This window comes from Pseudophryne corroboree, chromosome 4 (genome assembly GCF_028390025.1).
Source record: "Pseudophryne corroboree isolate aPseCor3 chromosome 4, aPseCor3.hap2, whole genome shotgun sequence".
Classification (NCBI taxonomy): Eukaryota; Metazoa; Chordata; class Amphibia; order Anura; family Myobatrachidae; genus Pseudophryne; species Pseudophryne corroboree.
In genome coordinates this window covers 90673900-90696793 of record NC_086447.1, presented here as the reverse complement: position 1 = coordinate 90696793, position 22894 = coordinate 90673900, and the positions used below count along the sequence as shown (strand labels likewise).

At 46.5% G+C, this 22894-nt stretch overlaps 1 protein-coding gene across 3 annotated transcripts in view; it reads right to left on the bottom strand.

Moving 5' to 3' along the window:
• LOC134908963 (cytochrome P450 2K4-like) overlaps nucleotides 1–22894 on the bottom strand; it is a 150515-nt gene that overhangs the window by 89787 nt on the left and 37834 nt on the right. For all 3 annotated transcript variants that reach the window (XM_063915255.1, XM_063915254.1, XM_063915253.1), the window contains exon 4: nucleotides 7181–7341. In XM_063915255.1, coding sequence (XP_063771325.1) covers nucleotides 7181–7341 — 161 coding nt within the window. The remainder of the gene's footprint in view (nucleotides 1–7180; nucleotides 7342–22894) is intronic.

Below are 22894 nucleotides of genomic sequence, written 5' to 3'. Positions count from 1 at the left end.
GAATGCGAGGCCCCCAGCAGAGAGAGCAGCAGGAGAGGTAGTGTCAGAGGGCGTAATCCAAGTTTCAGTAATGGCTAGTAGGTGTCATGAGTGGGGACCAGTTTGTTACAAACAGATCTGGCATTCCAGAGGGCACAGGATAGGGGGTATGAGTTTGTGGGAGAGATGTGAATGAGATTATCAGGGTTGCTGTAGCGATGAGTAGAGATTAAAGGGCATTAATAATGTGCGGCATATGTGTAAGGAACGTTATGTGTAAAAGGGCATTAATAAATGTTGTTATAATGTGTAAGGTGCATTATGATTATAAGGCTGGTCTCTTCCAAGTGCTGCTGGGATTTCTAAGTGTGAGTTGGAAAACAGTAAAAAGGTGAACTCTGATTAATCTCTGTCTATCCATATAGGAATAGCAATTTTGTGAGAGAAAGTAATCTGATTCTGATTGATTGTTTGTATCTATACTGTTTCTTTTTGTTTTAATATATCTGTACTGGTTTTTTTTTTTTTTTCCTTTTGGAGGGAAAAAAATAAAAAAACAAAGTGTGAGGTGATAGCCAGAGGGGTTAACTCAGGTGTGAGTAATCAGGAGTAATCAGGAGGGTGAGGGGCTAATTGAAGCAGCTGGGTGAACCTATATAAGCAGTGACTAGACTCTTGGAGCCTGCTCTGTGTGGCTGGTCTCTTCCAAGTGCTGCTGGGATTTCTAAGTGTGAGTTGGAAAACAGCAAAAAGGTGAACTCTGATTAATCTCTGTCTATCCATATAGGAATAGCAATTTTGTGAGAGAAAGTAATCTGATTCTGATTGATTGTTTGTATCTATACTGTTTCTTTTTGTTTTAATATATCTGTACTGTTTTTGTTTTTTTTTTCCTTTTGGAGGGAAAAAAATAAAAAAACAAAGTGTGAGGTGATAGCCAGAGGGGTTAACTCAGGTGTGAGTAATCAGGAGTAATCAGGAGGGTGAGGGGCTAATTGAAGCAGCTGGGTGAACCTATATAAGCAGTGACTAGACTCTTGGAGCCTGCTCTGTGTGGCTGGTCTCTTCCAAGTGCTGCTGGGATTTCTAAGTGTGAGTTGGAAAACAGTAAAAAGGTGAACTTTGATTAATCTCTGTCTATCCATATATGAATAGCAATTTTGTGAGAGAAAGTAATCTGATTCTGATTGATTGTTTGTATCTATACTGTTTCTTTTTGTTTTAATATATCTGTACTGTTTTTTTTTTTTTTTCCTTTTGGAGGGAAAAAAATAAAAAAACAAAGTGTGAGGTGATAGCCAGAGGGGTTAACTCAGGTGTGAGTAATCAGGAGTAATCAGGAGGGTGAGGGGCTAATTGAAGCAGCTGGGTGAACCTATATAAGCAGTGACTAGACTCTTGGAGCCTGCTCTGTGTGGCTGGTCTCTTCCAAGTGCTGCTGGGATTTCTAAGTGTGAGTTGGAAAACAGTAAAAAGGTGAACTCTGATTAATCTCTGTCTATCCATATAGGAATAGCAATTTTGTGAGAGAAAGTAATCTGATTCTGATTGATTGTTTGTATCTATACTGTTTCTTTTTGTTTTAATATATCTGTACTGTTTTTTTTTTTTTCCTTTTGGAGGGAAAAAAATAAAAAAACAAAGTGTGAGGTGATAGCCAGAGGGGTTAACTCAGGTGTGAGTAATCAGGAGTAATCAGGAGGGTGAGGGGCTAATTGAAGCAGCTGGGTGAACCTATATAAGCAGTGACTAGACTCTTGGAGCCTGCTCTGTGTGGCTGGTCTCTTCCAAGTGCTGCTGGGATTTCTAAGTGTGAGTTGGAAAACAGCAAAAAGGTGAGTTAGAATACAGAAAAAGGTGAGTTTTATAATACACAATCAGGAACACACATTTACAGTACCATTAAACTTCTGGTGAGGCTGCAAGGGGCTGACCTTGTGAGTGAGAGGGTCTCTTACTTGGAGTAGCAGAGGGGCTGTGATTGTGCGGGTGTGAGGGGCATTTTTTTTTCTTTTTTTTTTCTTAGCAGGAGCTGGAAGCCGAGTGAAAAGGAGGAGCAGTGAGCTGGAACAACTGCAACTGCTAAGTGGAGTATAGGTGTCGCAGGAGAGAGTACTACGGCTGCATGAAAGTGAAGGACCAAGAACCGCACAAACATAGATAAGTATAAGCCAGCTTAATTATTGTATAAGTGATATTGCTTGTCTTCTATTTTTTATTTTTGCTGCTTTTTCTTTGAGTGTAACAGGGAGTTAGACCTTGCAAACAATATGGGAGGGGCTGTGATTGAGGACCTCACTCAGTGCATGTCGTGCAAGATGTATGCACACCTGGAGCTACCGGCCCAGTGTGAATATATCTGCACGAGGTGTGTGCGAACGGTTGCCCTGGAAGCCCAGGTAACTGATCTAGAGCAAACCGTTACGCGACTGAGGGAGATTCACAATCTCGAGCGTAGTTTAGACAGAACGGTGGAGGAGTTGCGGGAGGGGTCACTGGTAGAAGAGGATGATGATCAGGTAGCCAGTTGGGTCACAGTTAGAAGGAAGAAAAAGAGGGGGAGGCACGACATCTCCGAACTATCAAACCCGAACAAATTTGCCCGATTGGACAAGGAATCGGAGGATGATAGTGAAGAAATGACGGTGCCGGAGGAGACTGCTCCCTCTGGTGCGGTTGGGATAAAAGATAGAGAGGTACCTAGTCAAATGGTGGTGGTAGGGGATTCTATCATCAGGAAGGCAGATAGGGCAATCTGCTACCGGGACCGTGATCGCCGTACAGTCTGTTGTCTCCCGGGTGCTCGGGTACGGCACATCGCGGACCGGGTAGATAGATTGTTGGGAGGGGCTGGCAAAGACCCGGCGGTCTTGGTGCACGTTGGCACCAATGACAAAGTTAGCGGAAGGTGGGATGTCCTTAAGAAAGACTATAGGGACTTAGGAAAGAAACTGAAGGCAAGGACATCTAAGGTAATATTCTCAGAATTATTACCCGTGCCACGCGCTAGTCCAGGGAGGCAGAGGGAGATTAGGGAGGTAAATGTGTGGCTTAGGGATTGGTGCAGGAAAGAGGGGTTTGTGTTCCTGGAACACTGGGCGGACTTCTCAGTCAGGCGCCATCTCTTTTGTCGTGACGGATTGCACCTGACTGAGGAGGGGGCAGCGGTGCTGGGGGGAAGGATGGTTAGAAGGTTGGAGGAGATTTTAAACTAGGAGCCTGGGGGGAGGGTTTAGCTAGAAACTACGGGTCATGCAGTGAGAATAGTGGGGATGGCGGTAGTAAACGAAATGGGGGAGAAGTTGGGGGGAGGGTAAGAGCAGGCAGTAAGGTCACTAACATGGGTACTAAAAGGGATTTTACCAAAGCACTAACCAATGACGATTACAGGTCATCCTTGCCACATAAGGTGAAAGATGTCCCTAACGCAAGGGAAAATACTTATCTTAGCTGTATGTATGTAAACGCCAGAAGCATTACTGGTAAAAAGGGTGAACTAGAAATACTTGCAGCAAGCAAACAGTATGATATTATAGGCATTACTGAAACTTGGTGGGATGAATCTCATGATTGGACAGTCAATCTAGAGGGCTATACACTGTTTAGGAGAGACAGACTAAATAAAAAGGGTGGAGGGGTGTGTCTGTACGTAAATCCGTTTTTAAAACCTAATATATGGGAAGATATTCAGGAGGGGACTGTAGACACTGTTGAGACATTATGGGTAGAAATTGCATGCGGGGAAAAAGGAACAAAAAAGTTAGTATTGGGTGTATGCTATAGGCCGCCTGGTATCAACGCATCTGATGAGGAATTGTTACTAAAGCAAATTGAAAAAGCAGCAAGAGTAAGAGACATAGTAGTGATGGGAGATTTTAACTATCCAGAGATAAACTGGAAAATCGATTCATGTGATACTGCTAGGGGCAGTATGTTTTTAAACACACTAAATGATAACTACCTAGTCCAACTAATTGAGGAATCAACTAGGTACAATGCAATCTTAGACCTGGTATTAACAAACAATCAGGATTTGGTATCGGGTATTATAGTAGGGGAACCCATAGGAAACAGCGACCACAATATGGTCACATTCAATATCAGTTTCTACAAACAGCCCTATACTGGCTCAACTAGGACTTTAAACTTTAGCAAAGCAAATTTTGAAAAGATGAGGGTATTTTTCAGAGATATTGAATGGGAAGGTTTGTTTTTAGGAAAAAATACTACGGAGAAATGGGAGGTACTAAAATTCCTGCTAGCTAAAAATACACTCAAATATATTCCTATGAGTAGCAAAAAAGGGAATAAAAATCATAAACCGATGTGGCTTAACAAAAAGATTAAGGAACTTATGGGCAAGAAAAGGCGAGCATTTAAAAAATACAAATCTGACGGGGAAGCAGAGTCATTTCAGCACTATAAGGAATGTAACAAAAATTGCAAAAAGGAAATAAGAGCGGCTAAAGTAGAAACTGAAAAACTAGTAGCAAAGGAAAGCAAAGCGAATCCCAAAAAATTCTTTAAATACATTAATTGCAAGAGATTAAAAAAGGAGAGTATAGGCCCTTTGAAAGACAAGTTGGGTGTCTTAAGCAAAAATGATAATGACATAGCGGACACACTAAATGAGTTTTTTTCAACAGTATTCACTAGAGAGGACCCAATTCAGGGACTGGCACACAATCTCAATAATGAGAATATCACACTGATAGGTACTTATTTAAGCAAGGAAGTAGTCTGTGACGATTAAAACATTTAAAGATTAATAAATCACCAGGGCCCGATGGTATTCATCCAAGGGTTCTAATGGAGCTTCACTCTGAACTGGCAAAACCGCTATCTTTGATCTTTGAGGATTCAGTTATATCAGGTATGGTTCCCAAAGACTGGCGTATAGCGGAAGTAGTGCCTATATTCAAAAAGGGAAGTAAAGCTGAACCAGGTAATTATAGACCAGTTAGTCTTACATCTATAGTGGGGAAAGTATTGGAAGGTATTCTAAGAGATAGTATTCAGAAGTTCCTTGAAACCAATAAGGTCATTAAAAGGAATCAACATGGGTTTATGAAGGACAGATCCTGTCAAACCAACTTACTTGGCTTTTATGAAACAGTAAGCGCAAACCTAGATCAGGGTAAAGACGTGGATGTAATCTTTTTAGACTTTGCCAAAGCGTTCGATACTGTACCACACATGAGACTTATCTACAAGCTACAAGAATCAGGGCTAGGAAGCACAATATGCACTTGGGTCAAAAACTGGTTAGATAATAGGAAGCAGCGCGTTGTGGTTAATGGATCTTTTTCAACTTGGACTGAAGTGCTAAGTGGTGTGCCGCAAGGCTCAGTATTAGGACCGCTATTGTTCAATATTTTCATTAACGACCTAACAGAAGGTCTAGAGAGCATGGTGTCAATTTTTGCAGATGATACCAAATTGTGTAAGGCTATAAATACAGAGGAGGATGCCGAGTCTCTTCAGAACGACTTAGTTAAATTAGAAGCATGGGCAGCCAAATGGAGAATGCGCTTCAACAGAGACAAGTGTAAGGTAATGCACTGTGGTAACAAGAACAAAAATTACACCTACCTATTAAATGGGGTAAAATTAGGGGATTCTGTACTGGAAAAGGACTTAGGTGTCCTCATAGATAGCAAGCTAAGCAGTAGTACCCAAAGTAGGACTGCAGCAAAGAAGGCTAATAAGATATTAGCATGCATAAAACGGGGTATTGATGCTAGGGACGAGAGTATTATACTCCCATTATATAAATCACTAGTGAGGCCACACCTTGAATACTGTGTACAGTTCTGGGCACCGTACTACAAAAAGGATATCCTGGAGCTTGAAAAGGTACAGAGGAGGGCGACCAAACTAATTAAGGGCATGGAGAAGATGGAATACAAGGAAAGGCTTGAAAGACTAGGCATGTTTACATTGGAAAAGCGGAGACTAAGAGGGGATATGATCAACATCTACAAATATATAAGGGGACAATACACAGAGCTTGCGCGGGACCTGTTTTTGGTTAGATCAACACAGAGGACTTGTGGACACTCGCTCAGGTTAGAGGAGAGGAGATTCCGCACAATACGGCGTAAAGGCTTTTTCACGGTAAGGACAATACGTGTTTGGAATTCCCTGCCCGAGGGAGTTGTAATGGCGGAATCTGTCAACACCTTTAAAAATGGGTTAGATAAATTCCTATTGGATAAGGATATCCAGGGGTATGGTGCATAGTCATGCATTACAGTTACTATAAATAGGGATAAAATGCAATGGCTGACAGCAGCATCAGTCAGAAATTTTAGTCAAATCATCTTGCATAGGACACCACAAATAGGTTGAACTCGATGGACAATTGTCTTTTTTCAACCTCAGATACTATGTTACTATGTATAAGGTGTCTCATATGTGTAAGGGGCATTACTGTGTGGAATTAGGTGTATAAATGCATTACTAATGTGTGGCATTATGTGTATAAGGTGCTCTACTATGTGGCGTTGCGTATAGAAAGGGCACTACTGTGTCGTCTAATGTGAATAAAGAGCAATAGGGTGTGGTGTAATGTGAATAAGGAGCAATTCAGTGTGATGTAATGTGAATAAAGGGCTCTACTGTGAGGAGTAATGTTTATAAGGTAAAGTGATACAACTGTGGGATGTAATATGAATTATGGACACTATCGCATGATCAAATGTGAATAAAGTTGCAGTACTGTGTGGCGTAATTGGATTTGGGGTTACTATTGTGTGGCCATGCCCTTTGCCAGCAAAAACACACCCCTTTTTGGGCTGTGCGCCAAATATGTGAACTGTTCCTATTTAAAATATAGGGGGTACAAACACCAAAATAAGGACTGCTATGGGTGAGGGGTGCTAGGGGGCACCAGCCAAAATCTTGCCTAGGGCATCATATTGGTTAGGGCCGGCTCTGCTCATTGTGCATGCCTCCTGGTAGTGACTGCACCAAGTCGCAGAATGAAGTCAGACAAGGAAGTGTGGGTGTTGCTGGGAGGTAACCGGGGGGTAGGCAGATGCGGGCGTGTCATTGACTGTCTAATTCAGAACCAGGCTATATATGTCCATGTTTTCTGTGTGGCCTTTTTTCCCACTGTCCCATGCTGCAGAACACTGAGGTGCTTTACTATCAATTATAATAATAATAATAATAATAATAATAATGATGATAATATTACCGAAACCATCGGAGCTCCTAAAAGTCGCACATTCTCATTTGTCAGGCTTAATAGTCTCTTAAATTGTGGGTCTTCGTAGCTCATGCGATGTCCCAGTAATATCGCCACAATGATATTGGCCACAGCAGCGTTCAAGATCATTAGGTCATCAAATTGCTTTCCTAATTGGAACATTAATGAATACAAATAATAACAATGACGCAATACATGTATACAGTGTAACACGTCAGATGACAGAAGAGAACAATGGGCCATTATGAATATTTATCATTTAGGATATATTTCCCAGTTGTACATCTTTTGACAGTTATTTCATGCCCATCAGTCAAATGATTGCCGCTTTAAAAAAAAGTAAGAGATCGTCCGACATCCTGCTCCTCTGGCAAACTCAGACCCTATTATATCTGCCCCTCTGATTGATTTCCCATTCACAGTTATGATGACATTAGTGGGCTGATACAGGGAACTTGCAGTGGGCGTGGCATAGCTGGCATCACTGTGGACACGCCCAAAACAGTGTGTGATGGCATATGCATATATGCACCCATGCAGATACTGCTATTCAGCCACTAATGCCTGTGTCCAGCGGCCTGCGCTGAAATTTGCAGTACAGGGCAGGACAGGGGCAGATAAACCTAGGTCATATACAGTAAGGGCACGTTCATGCAAATGCAGACCTGGAGGGAGATATGCCTGGGAGGATATGCGTATATATATATATATATATATATATTATTATTATTATTATTTTTTTTTAGAGATGAGCGGGTTCGGATCCCTGAGGACCGAACCCTACCGGACTTCACTGCCCGAGCCAGGATCCGAGTCAGGCTTGGGTTTTCCCGCCTGACTTGGAAACCAGGACGAGGCAAAACGTCATCATCCCGCAGTCGGATTCTCGCAGGGTTTGGATTCCATATAAGGACCCATCGCCGCCATTTTCACTCCGGCATTGGAGAGTGTAGAGAGAGGACGTGTCTCCGTTCTCAGTGTCCTGCATCAGTTCAGTATTAGTGTCTTGTGCTGCATCAGTCCAGTCACAGTGGTTGTGTCCTCTGCTGCCATATGTCCAGTGCTGCTGTATAAGTCCAGACCAGTGGTGCTGTGCTGTGCTGCATCAGTTCAGTGGTAGTGACTTGTGCTGCATCAGTCCAGTCACAGTGGTTGTGTCCTCTGCTGCCATATGTCCAGGGCCGGCTCCAGGCCTACTAGCACCCTGAGCGAAAACATGTAAAAGCGCCCCCCCCCCCCCCTGCGCGCTCCAGGAAAAGTGGGCGTGGCCTCTTGGGAAGTGGGCGTGGCCTCATAACGTCATATTATTAGACTATAAATAAATATGTTTTCACACCCCCTCTACGCACACAATTAGCAGCCTTACACATAACAGCCACAGAAGTGTTCCCTACACACAATGGGGTAAATTTACTAAGGTCCCGATTTTGACCGAGATGCCGTTTTTTCATCAAAGTGTCATCTCGGTAATTTACTAAACTCAGATCACGGCAGTGATGAGGGCATTCGTAATATTTGGAAGTCCTAGGAAAAAATCACGAATGAATACACCATCGGTCAAAACGCGGCTGTTTAAGTATGAATCTCGGCCATTTACTAAGAAGTGCAAAGCCAAAAAAAACAAAACACTGCCGTGAAAAATTACAACTCGTAAAAAAGTGCTTTAAAAAAACAGACCTGCTTTTTTTTTATCCGTGATTGGATAGGCATGCACGGATCCATGAGATCCGTGCATGTATATCAGTGGGAAGGGGTGTGAAAGTGATTATTTTCTCAAAAAAAATTGCGTGGGGTCCCCCCTCCTAAGCATAACCAGCCTCGGGCTCTTTGAGCCGATCCTGGTTGCAGAAATATGGGGAAAAAATTAACAGGGGTTCCCACATATTTAAGCAACCAGCATCGGGCTCTGCGCCTGGTCCTGGTTCCAAAAATACGGGGGACAAAAAGAGTAGGGGTCCCCCGTATTTTTAAAACCAGCACTGGGCTCCACTAGCTGGACAGATAATGCCACAGCCGGGGGTCACTTTTATATAGTGCCCTGCGGCCGTGGCATCAAATATCCAACTAGTCACCCCTGGCCGGGGTACCCTGGGGGAGTGGGGACCCCTTCAATCAAGGGGTCCCCCCCCCAGACACCCAAGGGCCAGGGGTGAAGCCCGAGGCTGTCCCCCCCATCCAATTGGCTGCGGATGGGGGGCTGATAGCCTTTTGTGAAAATGAAAAGATATTGTTTTTAGTAGCAGTACTACAAGGCCCAGCAAGCCTCCCCCGCATGCTGGTACTTGGAGAACCACAAGTACCAGCATGCGGCGGAAAAACGGGCCCGCTGGTACCTGTAGTACTATTACTAAAAAAATACCCAAAAAAAGACAAGACACACACACCGTGAAAGTAAAGATTTATTACATACATGCACACAAACATACATACATACTTACCTTATGTTCACACGCAGGTCGGTCCTCTTCTCCAGTAGAATCCAAGGGGTACCTGTTGAATAAATTCTACTCACCAGATCCAGGGTCCCAGGGTCCTCGGGGCAACCATTTGTAATCCAGGTACTTGAATAAAATAACAAAACGGATACCCGAGCCACGAACTGAAAGGGGCCCCATGTTTTCACATGGGACTCCTTTCCCCGAATGCCAGAAACCCACTCTGAATTCTGTCTAAGTGGGTTTCTTCAGCCAATCAGGGAGCTCCACGTTGTAGCACTCTCCTGATCGGCTGTGTGCTCCTGTACTGAGTGACAGGCGGCACACGGCAGTGTTACAATGTAGCGCCTATGCGCTCCATTGTAACCAATGGTGGGAACTTTCTGCCCTGCGGTTGACCTAAAGTGACGTCACCGCTGAGCATAAAGTTCCCACCATTGGTTACAATGGAGCGCATAGGCGCTACATTGTAACACTGCCGTGTGCCGCCTGTCACTCAGTACAGGAGCACACAGCCGATCAGGAGAGTGCTACAACGTGGCGCTCCCTGATTGGCTGAAGAAACCCACTTAGACAGAAGTCAGAGTGGGTTTCTGGCATTCGGGGAAAGGAGTCCCATGTGAAAACATGGGGCCCCTTTCAGTTCGTGGCTCGGGTATCCGTTTTGTTATTTTATTCAAGTACCAGGATTACAAATGGTTGCCCCGAGGACCCTGGGACCCTGGATCTGGTGAGTAGAATTTATTCAACAGGTACCCCTTGGATTCTACTGGAGAAGAGGACCGACCTGCGTGTGAACATAAGGTAAGTATGTATGTATGTTTGTGTGCATGTATGTAATAAATCTTTACTTTCACGGTGTGTGTGTCTTGTCTTTTTTTGGGTATTTTTTTAGTAATAGTACTACAGGTACCAGCGGGCCCGTTTTTCCGCCGCATGCTGGTACTTGTGGTTCTCCAAGTACCAGCATGCGGGGGAGGCTTGCTGGGCCTTGTAGTACTGCTACTAAAAACAATATCTTTTCATTTTCAAAAAAGGCTATCAGCCCCCCATCCGCAGCCAATTGGATGGGGGGGACAGCCTCGGGCTTCACCCCTGGCCCTTGGGTGACTGGGGGGGGGACCCCTTGATTGAAGGGGTCCCCACTCCCCCAGGGTACCCCGGCCAGGGGTGACTAGTTGGATTTTTGATGCCACGGCCGCAGGGCACTATATAAAAGTGACCCCCGGCTGTGGCATTATCTGTCCAGCTAGTGGAGCCCGGTGCTGGTTTTAAAAATACGGGGGACCCCTACTCTTTTTGTCCCTCGTATTTTTGGAACCAGGACCAGGCGCAGAGCCCGATGCTGGTTGCTTAAATATGGGGGAACCCCTGTCATTTTTTCCCCCATATTTCTGCAACCAGGATCGTCTCAAAGAGCCCGAGGCTGGTTATGCTTAGGAGGGGGGACCCCAGGCAATTTTTTTTTTATTTTACACTGTTTAATTTAAAAAAAAAAAAAATGAACCCCAGCACGGATCACACAGATCCGACTGAGATTCATTTTTAAAAAGTCGCCAGTGTTTTGCTAATCACTGCCGTAAAAAAAAAAAAAACACGAATGACATCGACATCGGAACAAAAGAAAAACCCGAATACGACAGCTTAGTAAATTAGTCGTAATAAATTCAAAAAGTTGCAGTTTTACACTTTCGATGTCATTCGTGATTGAACTTTGACCTGAAACGGGAAAATACGAATCTTAGTAAATTTACCCCAATGTCTCCAGTATAGTGCCAGATACACATAATGTGCAGTGCCAGGTAGACATGATATGCCCCCCAGCAGTGCCAGCTACACACAATATGCCCCCCAGCAGTGCCAGCTATACGATAGTGTTCACTTTTTAGGGCAGGGAGGGCACATTTTTAAGTTAGGAGGGCAAAATGATGTACATACTGTAATGCTTGTTGCTCATCTACCTACATGGCAAAGCATGGACAGTGCGCGCCGAAGGCGCGCAGCAAAAATTTAGGGGCGTTGCTTCGTGGGGAAGGTGCGTGGCCACATAATAGTGGCAATTCGCATTACACCACACAGTAGTGCAGTTAATACACACTGCACCAGGTAGAACCTCCTAGACACTTTGCGCCAGGCAGAGCACGTTAGACACTTTGCGCCAGGCAGAGCACGTTAGACACTTTGCGCCAGGCAGAGCACGTTAGACACTTTGCGCCAGGCAGAGCACGTTAGACACTTTGCGCCAGGCAGAGCACGTTAGACACTTTGCGCCAGGCAGAGCACGTTAGACACTTTGCGCCAGGCAGAGCACGTTGGACACATTGCCTAGCCACACACTACATGATATGCTCCCCAGCCGTGCCAGCTACACATGACATGCCCCCCAGCAGTGCCAGCAACACATGACATGCCCCCCAGCAATGCCAGATACATAAATGGCCACACAGTGCCAGATATGTAGATACAGAAAAGCCCCCACAGTGCTAGATAAATGCCCCCACAGTGCCAGATATGACCCCACAGTGCTACATAAATGCCCCCACAGTGCCAGATAAATGCCCCCACAGTGCCAGATAAATGTCCCCACAGTGCCAGATAAATGTCCCCACAGTGCCAGGTAAATTCCCCCCACAGTGCCAGATAAATGCCCCCACAGTGCCAGATAAATTCCCCCCACAGTGCCAGGAAAATGCCCCCACAGTGCCAGATACAGAAAAGCCCCCACAGTGCTAGATAAATGCCCCCACAGTGCCAGATAAATGACCCCACAGTGCTAGATATGACCCCACAGTGCTACATAAATGCCCCCACAGTGCCAGATATGACCCCACAGTGCTACATAAATGACCCCAGTGCCAGATAAATGCCCCCACAGTGCCAGATAAATGCCCCACAGTGCCAGATAAATGCCCCCAGTGCCAGATAAAATGCCCCCACAGTGCCAGATAAATGCCCCACAGTGCCAGATACACCTGCCCCACAGTGCCAGATATGCCCCCAGTGCCAGATACACATGCCCCACAGTGTCATACAGTATATGCCCCCAGTGCCAGATACACATGCCCCACGTGCCAGATATGCCCCCAGTGCCAGATACACATGCCCCACGTGCCAGATATACATGCCCCACAGTGTCAGATATGCCCCCAGTGCCAGATACACATGCCCCACTGTGCCAGATATGCCCCCAGTGCCAGATACACCTGCCCCACAGTGTCAGATACACATGCCCCACAGTGCCAGATATGCCCCCAGTGCCAGATACACATGCCCCACAGTGCCAGATACACATGCCCCACAGTGCCAGATATGCCCCCAGTGCCAGATATACCTGCCCCACAGTGTCAGATACACATGCCCCACGGTGCCAGATATGCCCCCAGTGCCAGATACACATGCCCCCCAGTGCCAGATATGCCCCCCAGTGCCAGATATGCCCCCAGTGCCAGATACACATGCCCCACAGTGCCAGATATGCCCCCCAGTGCCAGATATGCCCCCCAGTGCCAGATACACATGCCCCACAGTGCCAGATACACATGCCCCACAGTGCCAGATATGCCCCCCAGTGCCAGATATGCCCCCAGTGCCAGATACACATGCCCCACAGTGCCAGATATGCCCCCAGTGCCAGATATACATGCCCCACAGTGCCAGATATGCCCCCAGTGCCAGATACACATGCCCCACAGTGCCAGATATGCCCCCAGTGCCAGATACACATGCCCCACAGTGCCAGATATGCCCCCAGTGCCAGATACACCTGCCCCACAGTGCAAGATATGGCTCCAGTCCCAGAAACACATGTCCCCACACAGTATCCCCCCCCAAAAAAAAAAAAGTGCTGCTCACCGCGGTGCTGCTTCCGATGGTCCTCTTGGGCTCTTGGGCGGGGAGGAGGCGGCGGCGGCTGCTGCTTCTGCTGTGAGGACGGGGAGGAGAGCGCAGCACTGCGCTCTCCTTCCCCTCAGTCTCCGGCGGGTGGGCAGCTGGGCGCACTAAACGGACCAAACTCAGTGCGCGCTATGCGCACTGAGTAGTTTTGCATAGTCCCGCCCCCAGAACCGAGTCAGCCACTGACTGCTGGCTGGGAGTGGGACACGGAGGCGGGCCGGGGACGGAGCTGGAGCTGCACACTGACACAGGACCAGGCTCCAGGCTCCAATATGGCGGTGCCAGCGTGCGGCGCCCATTAAGGGTGGCGCCCTGAGCGGCCGCTCTATTGGAACATGCCTGGAGCCGGCCCTGCATATGTCCAGTGCTGCTGTATAAGTCCAGTCCATTGCAGTGGTGCTGTGTTGTCCTGCATCAGTCCAGTGGTAGTGTCTTGTGTTGCATCAGTCCAGTCACAGTGGTGGTGTCCTCTGCTGCCATATGTCCAGTGCTGCTGTATAAGTTCAGTCCATTGCAGTGGTGCTGTGTTGTCCTGCATCAGTCCAGGATATCAAAAGGATATTAATACATTACATACCTCCCAACTTTGTCCCCTTTGAAAGGGGACAGTTGGGAGGTATGCATTAGAAACTGTACAAAGAAGGGCAACTAAAATGGTGCATGGCCTACATCACAAAACATACCCAGAAAGACTAAGTAATCTCAATATGTATAGTTTGGAGCAGAGAAGGGAAAGGGGGGACATGAAAGAAACTTTCAAATATATCAAGGGTTTTAACAAAATCCAGGAGGGAAACATTCTCCAAATGAAGAGAAGCAATAGGATACGAGGACATGCACTGAGACTGGAGGGGGGGGGGGGGGGGAGTTCAGGGGAAATTTGCTGCAAAATTACTTCACAGAAAGGGTAGTGGATAAGTGAAATAGCCTCCCATTAGAGGTGGTAGAGGCTAAGACAGTAGGGCAATTTAAACATGCATGGGATAGACATAAGGATATCCTTACAAAGAAATAAGGATCAACTAAGGTTAGAAATAAAAATAATGTTAAAGATGGGCCAAGTGGTTCTTATCTGCCGACAAATTCTATGTTTCTGTTAGAGATGAGCGCCTGAAATTTTTCGGGTTTTGTGTTTTGGTTTTGGGTTCGGTTCCGCGGCCGTGTTTTGGGTTCGAACGCGTTTTGGCAAAACCTCACCGAATTTTTTTTGTCGGATTCGGGTGTGTTTTGGATTCGGGTGTTTTTTTCAAAAAACACTAAAAAACAGCTTAATTCATAGAATTTGGGGGTCATTTTGATCCCAAAGTATTATTAACCTCAAAAACCATAATTTACACTCATTTTCAGTCTATTCTGAATACCTCACACCTCACAATATTATTTTTAGTCCTAAAATTTGCACCGAGGTCGCTGTGTGAGTAAGATAAGCGACCCTAGTGGCCGACACAAACACCGGGCCCATCTAGGAGTGGCACTGCAGTGTCACGCAGGATGTCCCTTCCAAAAAACCCTCCCCAAACAGCACATGACGCAAAGAAAAAAAGAGGCGCAATGAGGTAGCTGTGTGAGTAAGATTAGCGACCCTAGTGGCCGACACAAACACCGGGCCCATCTAGGAGTGGCACTGCAGTGTCACGCAGGATGGCCCTTCCAAAAAACCCTCCCCAAACAGCACATGACGCAAAGAAAAAAAGAGGCGCAATGAGGTAGCTGTGTGAGTAAGATTAGCGACCCTAGTGGCCGACACAAACACCGGGCCCATCTAGGAGTGGCACTGCAGTGTCACGCAGGATGTCCCTTCCAAAAAACCCTCCCCAAACAGCACATGACGCAAAGAAAAAAAGAGGCGCAATGAGGTAGCTGACTGTGTGAGTAAGATTAGCGACCCTAGTGGCCGACACAAACACCGGGCCCATTTAGGAGTGGCACTGCAGTGTCACGCAGGATGTCCCTTCCAAAAAACCCTCCCCAATCAGCACATGATGCAAAGAAAAAGAAAAGAAAAAAGAGGTGCAAGATGGAATTGTCCTTGGGCCCTCCCACCCACCCTTATGTTGTATAAACAAAACAGGACATGCACACTTTAACCAACCCATCATTTCAGTGACAGGGTCTGCCACACGACTGTGACTGATATGACGGGTTGGTTTGGACCCCCCCCAAAAAAGAAGCAATTAATCTCTCCTTGCACAAACTGGCTCTACAGAGGCAAGATGTCCACCTCATCATCACCCTCCGATATATCACCGTGTACATCCCCCTCCTCACAGATTATCAATTCGTCCCCACTGGAATCCACCATCTCAGCTCCCTGTGTACTTTGTGGAGGCAATTGCTGCTGGTCAATGTCTCCGCGGAGGAATTGATTATAATTCATTTTAATGAACATCATCTTCTCCACATTTTCTGGATGTAACCTCGTACGCCGATTGCTGACAAGGTGAGCGGCGGCACTAAACACTCTTTCGGAGTACACACTTGTGGGAGGGCAACTTAGGTAGAATAAAGCCAGTTTGTGCAAGGGCCTCCAAATTGCCTCTTTTTCCTGCCAGTATAAGTACGGACTGTGTGACGTGCCTACTTGGATGCGGTCACTCATATAATCCTCCACCATTCTATCAATGTTGAGAGAATCATATGCAGTGACAGTAGACGACATGTCCGTAATCGTTGTCAGGTCCTTCAGTCCGGACCAGATGTCAGCATCAGCAGTCGCTCCAGACTGCCCTGCATCACCGCCAGCGGGTGGGCTCGGAATTCTGAGCCTTTTCCTCGCACCCCCAGTTGCGGGAGAATGTGAAGGAGGAGATGTTGACAGGTCGCGTTCCGCTTGACTTGACAATTTTGTCACCAGCAGGTCTTTCAACCCCAGCAGACTTGTGTCTGCCGGAAAGAGAGATCCAAGGTAGGCTTTAAATCTAGGATCGAGCACGGTGGCCAAAATGTAGTGCTCTGATTTCAACAGATTGACCACCCGTGAATCCTTGTTAAGCGAATTAAGGGCTCCATCCACAAGTCCCACATGCCTAGCGGAATCGCTCCGTGTTAGCTCCTCCTTCAATGTCTCCAGCTTCTTCTGCAAAAGCCTGATGAGGGGAATGACCTGACTCAGGCTGGCAGTGTCTGAACTGACTTCACGTGTGGCAAGTTCAAAGGGCATCAGAACCTTGCACAACGTTGAAATCATTCTCCACTGCGCTTGAGACAGGTGCATTCCACCTACTATATCGTGCTCAATTGTATAGGCTTGAATGGCCTTTTGCTGCTCCTCCAACCTCTGAAGCATATAGAGGGTTGAATTCCACCTCGTTACCACTTCTTGCTTCAGATGATGGCAGGGCAGGTTCAGTAGTTTTTGGTGGTGCTCCAGTCTTCTGTACGTGGTGCCTGTACGCCGAAAGTGTCCCGCAATTCTTCTGGCCACCGACAGCATCTCTGGCACGCCCCTGTCGTTTTTTAAAAAATTCTGCACCACCAAATTCAAGGTATGTGCAAAACATGGGACGTGCTGGAATTTGCCCATATTTAATGCACACACAATATTGCTGGCGTTGTCCGATGCCACAAATCCACAGGAGAGTCCAATTGGGGTAAGCCATTCCGCGATGATCTTCCTCAGTTGCCGTAAGAGGTTTTCAGCTGTGTGCATATTCTGGAAAGCGGTGATACAAAGCGTAGCCTGCCTAGGAAAGAGTTGGCGTTTGCGAGATGCTGCTACTGGTGCCGCCGCTGCTGTTCTTGCGGCGGGAGTCCATACATCTACCCAGTGGGCTGTCACAGTCATATAGTCCTGACCCTGCCCTGCTCCACTTGTCCACATGTCCGTGGTTAAGTGGACATTGGGTACAACTGCATTTTTTAGGACACTGGTGAGTCTTTTTCTGACGTCCGTGTACATTCTCGGTATCGCCTGCCTAGAGAAGTGGAACCTAGATGGTATTTGGTAACGGGGGCACACTGCCTCAATAAATTGTCTAGTTCCCTGTGAACTAACGGCGGATACCGGACGCACGTCTAACACCAACATAGTTGTCAAGGCCTCAGTTATCCGCTTTGCAGCAGGATGACTGCTGTGATATTTCATCTTCCTCGCAAAGGACTGTTGGACAGTCAATTGCTTACTGGAAGTAGTACAAGTGGGCTTACGACTTCCCCTCTGGGATGACCATCGACTCCCAGCAGCAACAACAGCAGCGCCAGCAGCAGTAGGCGTTACACGCAAGGATGCATCGGAGGAATCCCAGGCAGGAGAGGACTCGTCAGAATTGCCAGTGACATGGCCTGCAGGACTATTGGCATTCCTGGGGAAGGAGGAAATTGACACTGAGGGAGTTGGTGGGGTGGTTTGCGTGAGCTTGGTTACAAGAGGAAGGGATTTACTGGTCAGTGGACTGCTTCCGCTGTCGCCCAAAGTTTTTGAACTTGTCACTGACTTATTATGAATGCGCTGCAGGTGACGTATAAGGGAGGATGTTCCGAGGTGGTTAACGTCCTTACCCCTACTTATTACAGCTTGACAAAGGCAACACACGGCTTGACACCTGTTGTCCGCTTTTCTGTTGAAATACCTCCACACTGAAGAGCTGATTTTTTTGGTATTTTCACCAGGCATGTCAACGGCCATATTCCTCCCACGGACAACAGGTGTCTCCCCGGGTGCCTGACTTAAACAAACCACCTCACCATCAGAATCCTCCTGGTCAATTTCCTCCCCAGCGCCAGCAACACCCATATCCTCCTCATCCTGGTGTACTTCAACATCTTCATCTTCAATCTGACTATCAGGAACTGGACTGCGGGTGCTCCTTCCAGCACTTGCAGGGGGCGTGCAAATGGTGGAAGGCGCATGCTCTTCACGTCCAGTGTTGGGAAGGTCAGGCATCGCAACCGACACAATTGGACTCTCCTTGTGGATTTGGGATTTCGAAGAACGCACAGTTCTTTGCGGTGCTTTTGCCAGCTTGAGTATTTTCAGTTTTCTAGCGAGAGGCTGAGTGCTTCCATCCTCATGTGAAGCTGAACCACTAGCCATGAACATAGGCCAGGGCCTCAGCCGTTCCTTGCCACTCCGTGTGGTAAATGGCATATTGGCAAGTTTACGCTTCTCCTCCGACAATTTTATTTTAGGTTTTGGAGTCCTTTTTTTACTGATATTTGGTGTTTTGGATTTGACATGCTCTGTACTATGACATTGGGCATCGGCCTTGGCAGACGACGTTGCTGGCATTTCATCGTCTCGGCCATGACTAGTGGCAGCAGCTTCAGCACGAGGTGGAAGTGGATCTTGATCTTTCCCTAATTTTGGAACCTCAACATTTTTGTTCTCCATATTTTAATAGGCACAACTAAAAGGCACCTCCGGTAAACAATGGAGATGGATACTAGTATACAATTATGGACTGCCTGCCGAGTGCAGACACAGAGGTAGCCACACCCGTGAACTACCGTACTGTACTGTGTCTGCTGCTAATATAGACTGGTTGATAAAGAGATGTCTATGTAACTATGTATGTATAAAGAAGAAAGAAAAAAAAAACCACGGTTAGGTGGTATACAATTATGGACGGACTGCCTGCCGAGTGCAGACACAGAGGTAGCCACAGCCGTGAACTACCGTACTGTACTGTGTCTGCTGCTAATAATATAGACTGGTTGATAAAGAGATGTCGTAGTAGTATGTATGTATAAAGAAGAAAGAAAAAAAAACCACGGTTAGGTGGTATACAATTATGGACGGACTGCCTGCCGAGTGCAGACACAGAGGTAGCCACAGCCGTGAACTACCGTACTGTACTGTGTCTGCTGCTAATATAGACTGGTTGATAAAGAGATGTCTATGTAACTATGTATGTATAAAGAAGAAAGAAAAAAAAACCACGGTTAGGTGGTATACAATTATGGACGGACTGCCTGCCGAGTGCAGACACAGAGGTAGCCACAGCCATGAACTACCGTACTGTACTGTGTCTGCTGCTAATATAGACTGGTTGATAAAGAGATGTCTATGTAACTATGTATGTATAAAGAAGAAAGAAAAAAAAACCACGGTTAGGTGGTATACAATTATGGACGGACTGCCTGCCGAGTGCAGACACAGAGGTAGCCACAGCCGTGAACTACCGTACTGTACTGTGTCTGCTGCTAATATAGACTGGTTGATAAAGAGATGTCTATGTAACTATGTATGTATAAAGAAGAAAGAAAAAAAAACCACGGTTAGGTGGTATACAATTATGGACGGACTGCCTGCCGAGTGCAGACACAGAGGTAGCCACAGCCGTGAACTACCGTACTGTACTGTGTCTGCTGCTAATATAGACTGGTTGATAAAGAGATGTCTATGTAACTATGTATGTATAAAGAAGAAAGAAAAAAAAACCACGGTTAGGTGGTATACAATTATGGACGGACTGCCTGCCGAGTGCAGACACAGAGGTAGCCACAGCCGTGAACTACCGTACTGTACTGTGTCTGCTGCTAATATAGACTGGTTGATAAAGAGATGTCTATGTAACTATGTATGTATAAAGAAGAAAGAAAAAAAAACCACGGTTAGGTGGTATACAATTATGGACGGACTGCCTGCCGAGTGCAGACACAGAGGTAGCCACAGCCGTGAACTACCGTACTGTACTGTGTCTGCTGCTAATATAGACTGGTTGATAAAGAGATGTCGTAGTAGTATGTATGTATAAAGAAGAAAAAAAAACCACGGTTAGGTGGTATACAATTATGGACGGACTGCCTGCCGAGTGCAGACACAGAGGTAGCCACAGCCGTGAACTACCGTACTGTGTCTGCTGCGACTGGATGATAAATGATATAAAAAATATATATATATCACTACTGCAGCCGGACAGGTATATATTATATAATGACGGACCTGCTGGACACTGTCTGTCAGCAGAATGAGTTTTATTTTTATAGAATAAAAAAAACAACAACACACAAGTGAAGTCACACGACGAGTGTTTAACTTTTTCAGGCAATCACAATATAAGTATACTACTAACTATACTGGTGGTCAGTGTGGTCAGGTCACTGGTCAGTCACACTGGCAGTGGCACTCCTGCAGCAAAAGTGTGCACTGTTTAATTTTAATATAATATTATGTACTCCTGGCTCCTGCTATAACCTATAACTGGCACTGCAGTGCTCCCCAGTCTCCCCCACAATTATAAGCTGTGTGAGCTGAGCAGTCAGACAGATATATAATATATATAGATGATGCAGCACACTGGGCTGAGCCTGAGCAGTGCACACAGATATGGTATGTGACTGAGTCACTGTGTGTATCGCTTTTTTCAGGCAGAGAACGGATATATTAAATAAACTGCACTGTCTGGTGGTCACTCACTATATAATATTATGTACTCCTGGCTCCTGCTATAACCTATAACTGGCACTGCAGTGCTCCCCAGTCTCCCCCACAATTATAAGCTGTGTGAGCTGAGCAGTCAGACAGATATATAATATATATAGATGATGCAGCACACTGGGCTGAGCCTGAGCAGTGCACACAGATATGGTATGTGACTGAGTCACTGTGTGTATCGCTTTTTTCAGGCAGAGAACGGATATATTAAATAAACTGCACTGTCTGGTGGTCACTCACTAGTAAACTCTCTGCACTCTCTACACTTCTACAGTACTCCTCCTAGTCCTAAGCTCCAGTAAATCTCTCTCTTTTATAATCTAAATGGAGAGGACGCCAGCCACGTCCTCTCCCTATCAATCTCAATGCACGTGTGAAAATGGCGGCGACGCGCGGCTCCTTATATAGAATCCGAGTCTCGCGATAGAATCCGAGCCTCGCGAGAATCCGACAGCGTCATGATGACGTTCGGGCGCGCTCGGGTTAACCGAGCAAGGCGGGAAGATCCGAGTCGCTCGGACCCGTGAAAAAAAACATGAAGTTCGGGCGGGTTCGGATTCAGAGAAACCGAACCCGCTCATCTCTAGTTTCTGTGTGTCCCTGTGCTGCTGTATATGTCCAGTGGTACTGCAGTATATGTCCAGTGATACTGCCGTATATGTCCATTGATACTGCCGTATATGTCCAGCGGTACTGCCGAATAATTCCAGTGATCCTGCCGTATAATTCCAGTGATCCTGCGGTATAATTCCATTGGTACTGGCGTATAAATCCAGTCCAGTGATCCTGCCGTATAATTCCAGTGGTACTGGCATATAAATCCAGTCCAGTGATACTGCCATATATGTCCAGTGATACTGCCGTATATGTCCAGTGATACTGCCGTATATGTCCACTGGGGTGTAGTATGGTATGCCGGCGGTCGGGCTCCCGGCGACCAGCATACCGGCGCCGGGAGCCCGACCGCTGGCATACCGACAGTGTGGCGAGCGCAAATGAGCCCCTTGCTGGCTCACTGCACTTGCCACGCTGCGGGCACGGTGGCGCGCTACGAGCGCCACGCTATTTTAATCTCCCTCCAGGGGGGTCGTGGACCCCCACGAGGGAGAATAAGTGTCGGTATGCCTGCCTTCGGGATTCCGGCACCGGTATACTGTGCGCCGGGATCCCGACAGCCGGCATACTGAAGACCACCCGTCCATTGATACTGCCGTATATGTCCAGCGGTACTGCTGTATAATTCCAGTGATCCTGCCGTAAAATTCCAGTGATCCTGCCGCGTAATTCCAGTGGTACTGGCGAATAAATCCAGTCCAGTGATCCTGCCGTATAATTCCAGTGGTACTGGTGTATAAATCCAGTCCAGTGATCCTGCCATATATGTCCAGTGATACTACCGTATATGTACATTGATACTGCCGTATATGTCCAGCGGTACTGCCATATAATTCCAGAGATCCTGCCATATAATTCCAGTGATCCTGCCGTATAACTCCAGTGATCCTGCCGTATAATTCCAGTGATCTTGCCGTATAATTCCAGTGATCCTGCCGTATAATTCCAGTGGTACTGGCGAATAAGTCTGGTCCAGTGATCCTACCGTATAATTCCAGTGGTACAGGCGTATAAGTCCAGTCCAGTGATACTGCTGTATATGTCCAGTGATACTGCCGTATATGTCTATTGATACTGCCGTATATGTCCAGCGGTACTGCCGTATATTTCCAGTGATACTGCCGTATAATTCCAGTGATCCTGCCGTATAACTGCAGTGATCCTGTCGTATAATTCCATTGGTACTGGCGTATAAATCAAGTGATCTTGCCGTATAATTCCAGTGATCCTGCCGTATAATTCCAGTGGTACTGGCATATAAATCCAGTCCAGTGATACTGCCGTATATGTCCAGTGATACTGCCGTATATGTCCAGTGGTACTGCCGTATAATTCCAGTGATCCTGCCATATAATTCCAGTGATCCTGCAGTATAATTACAGT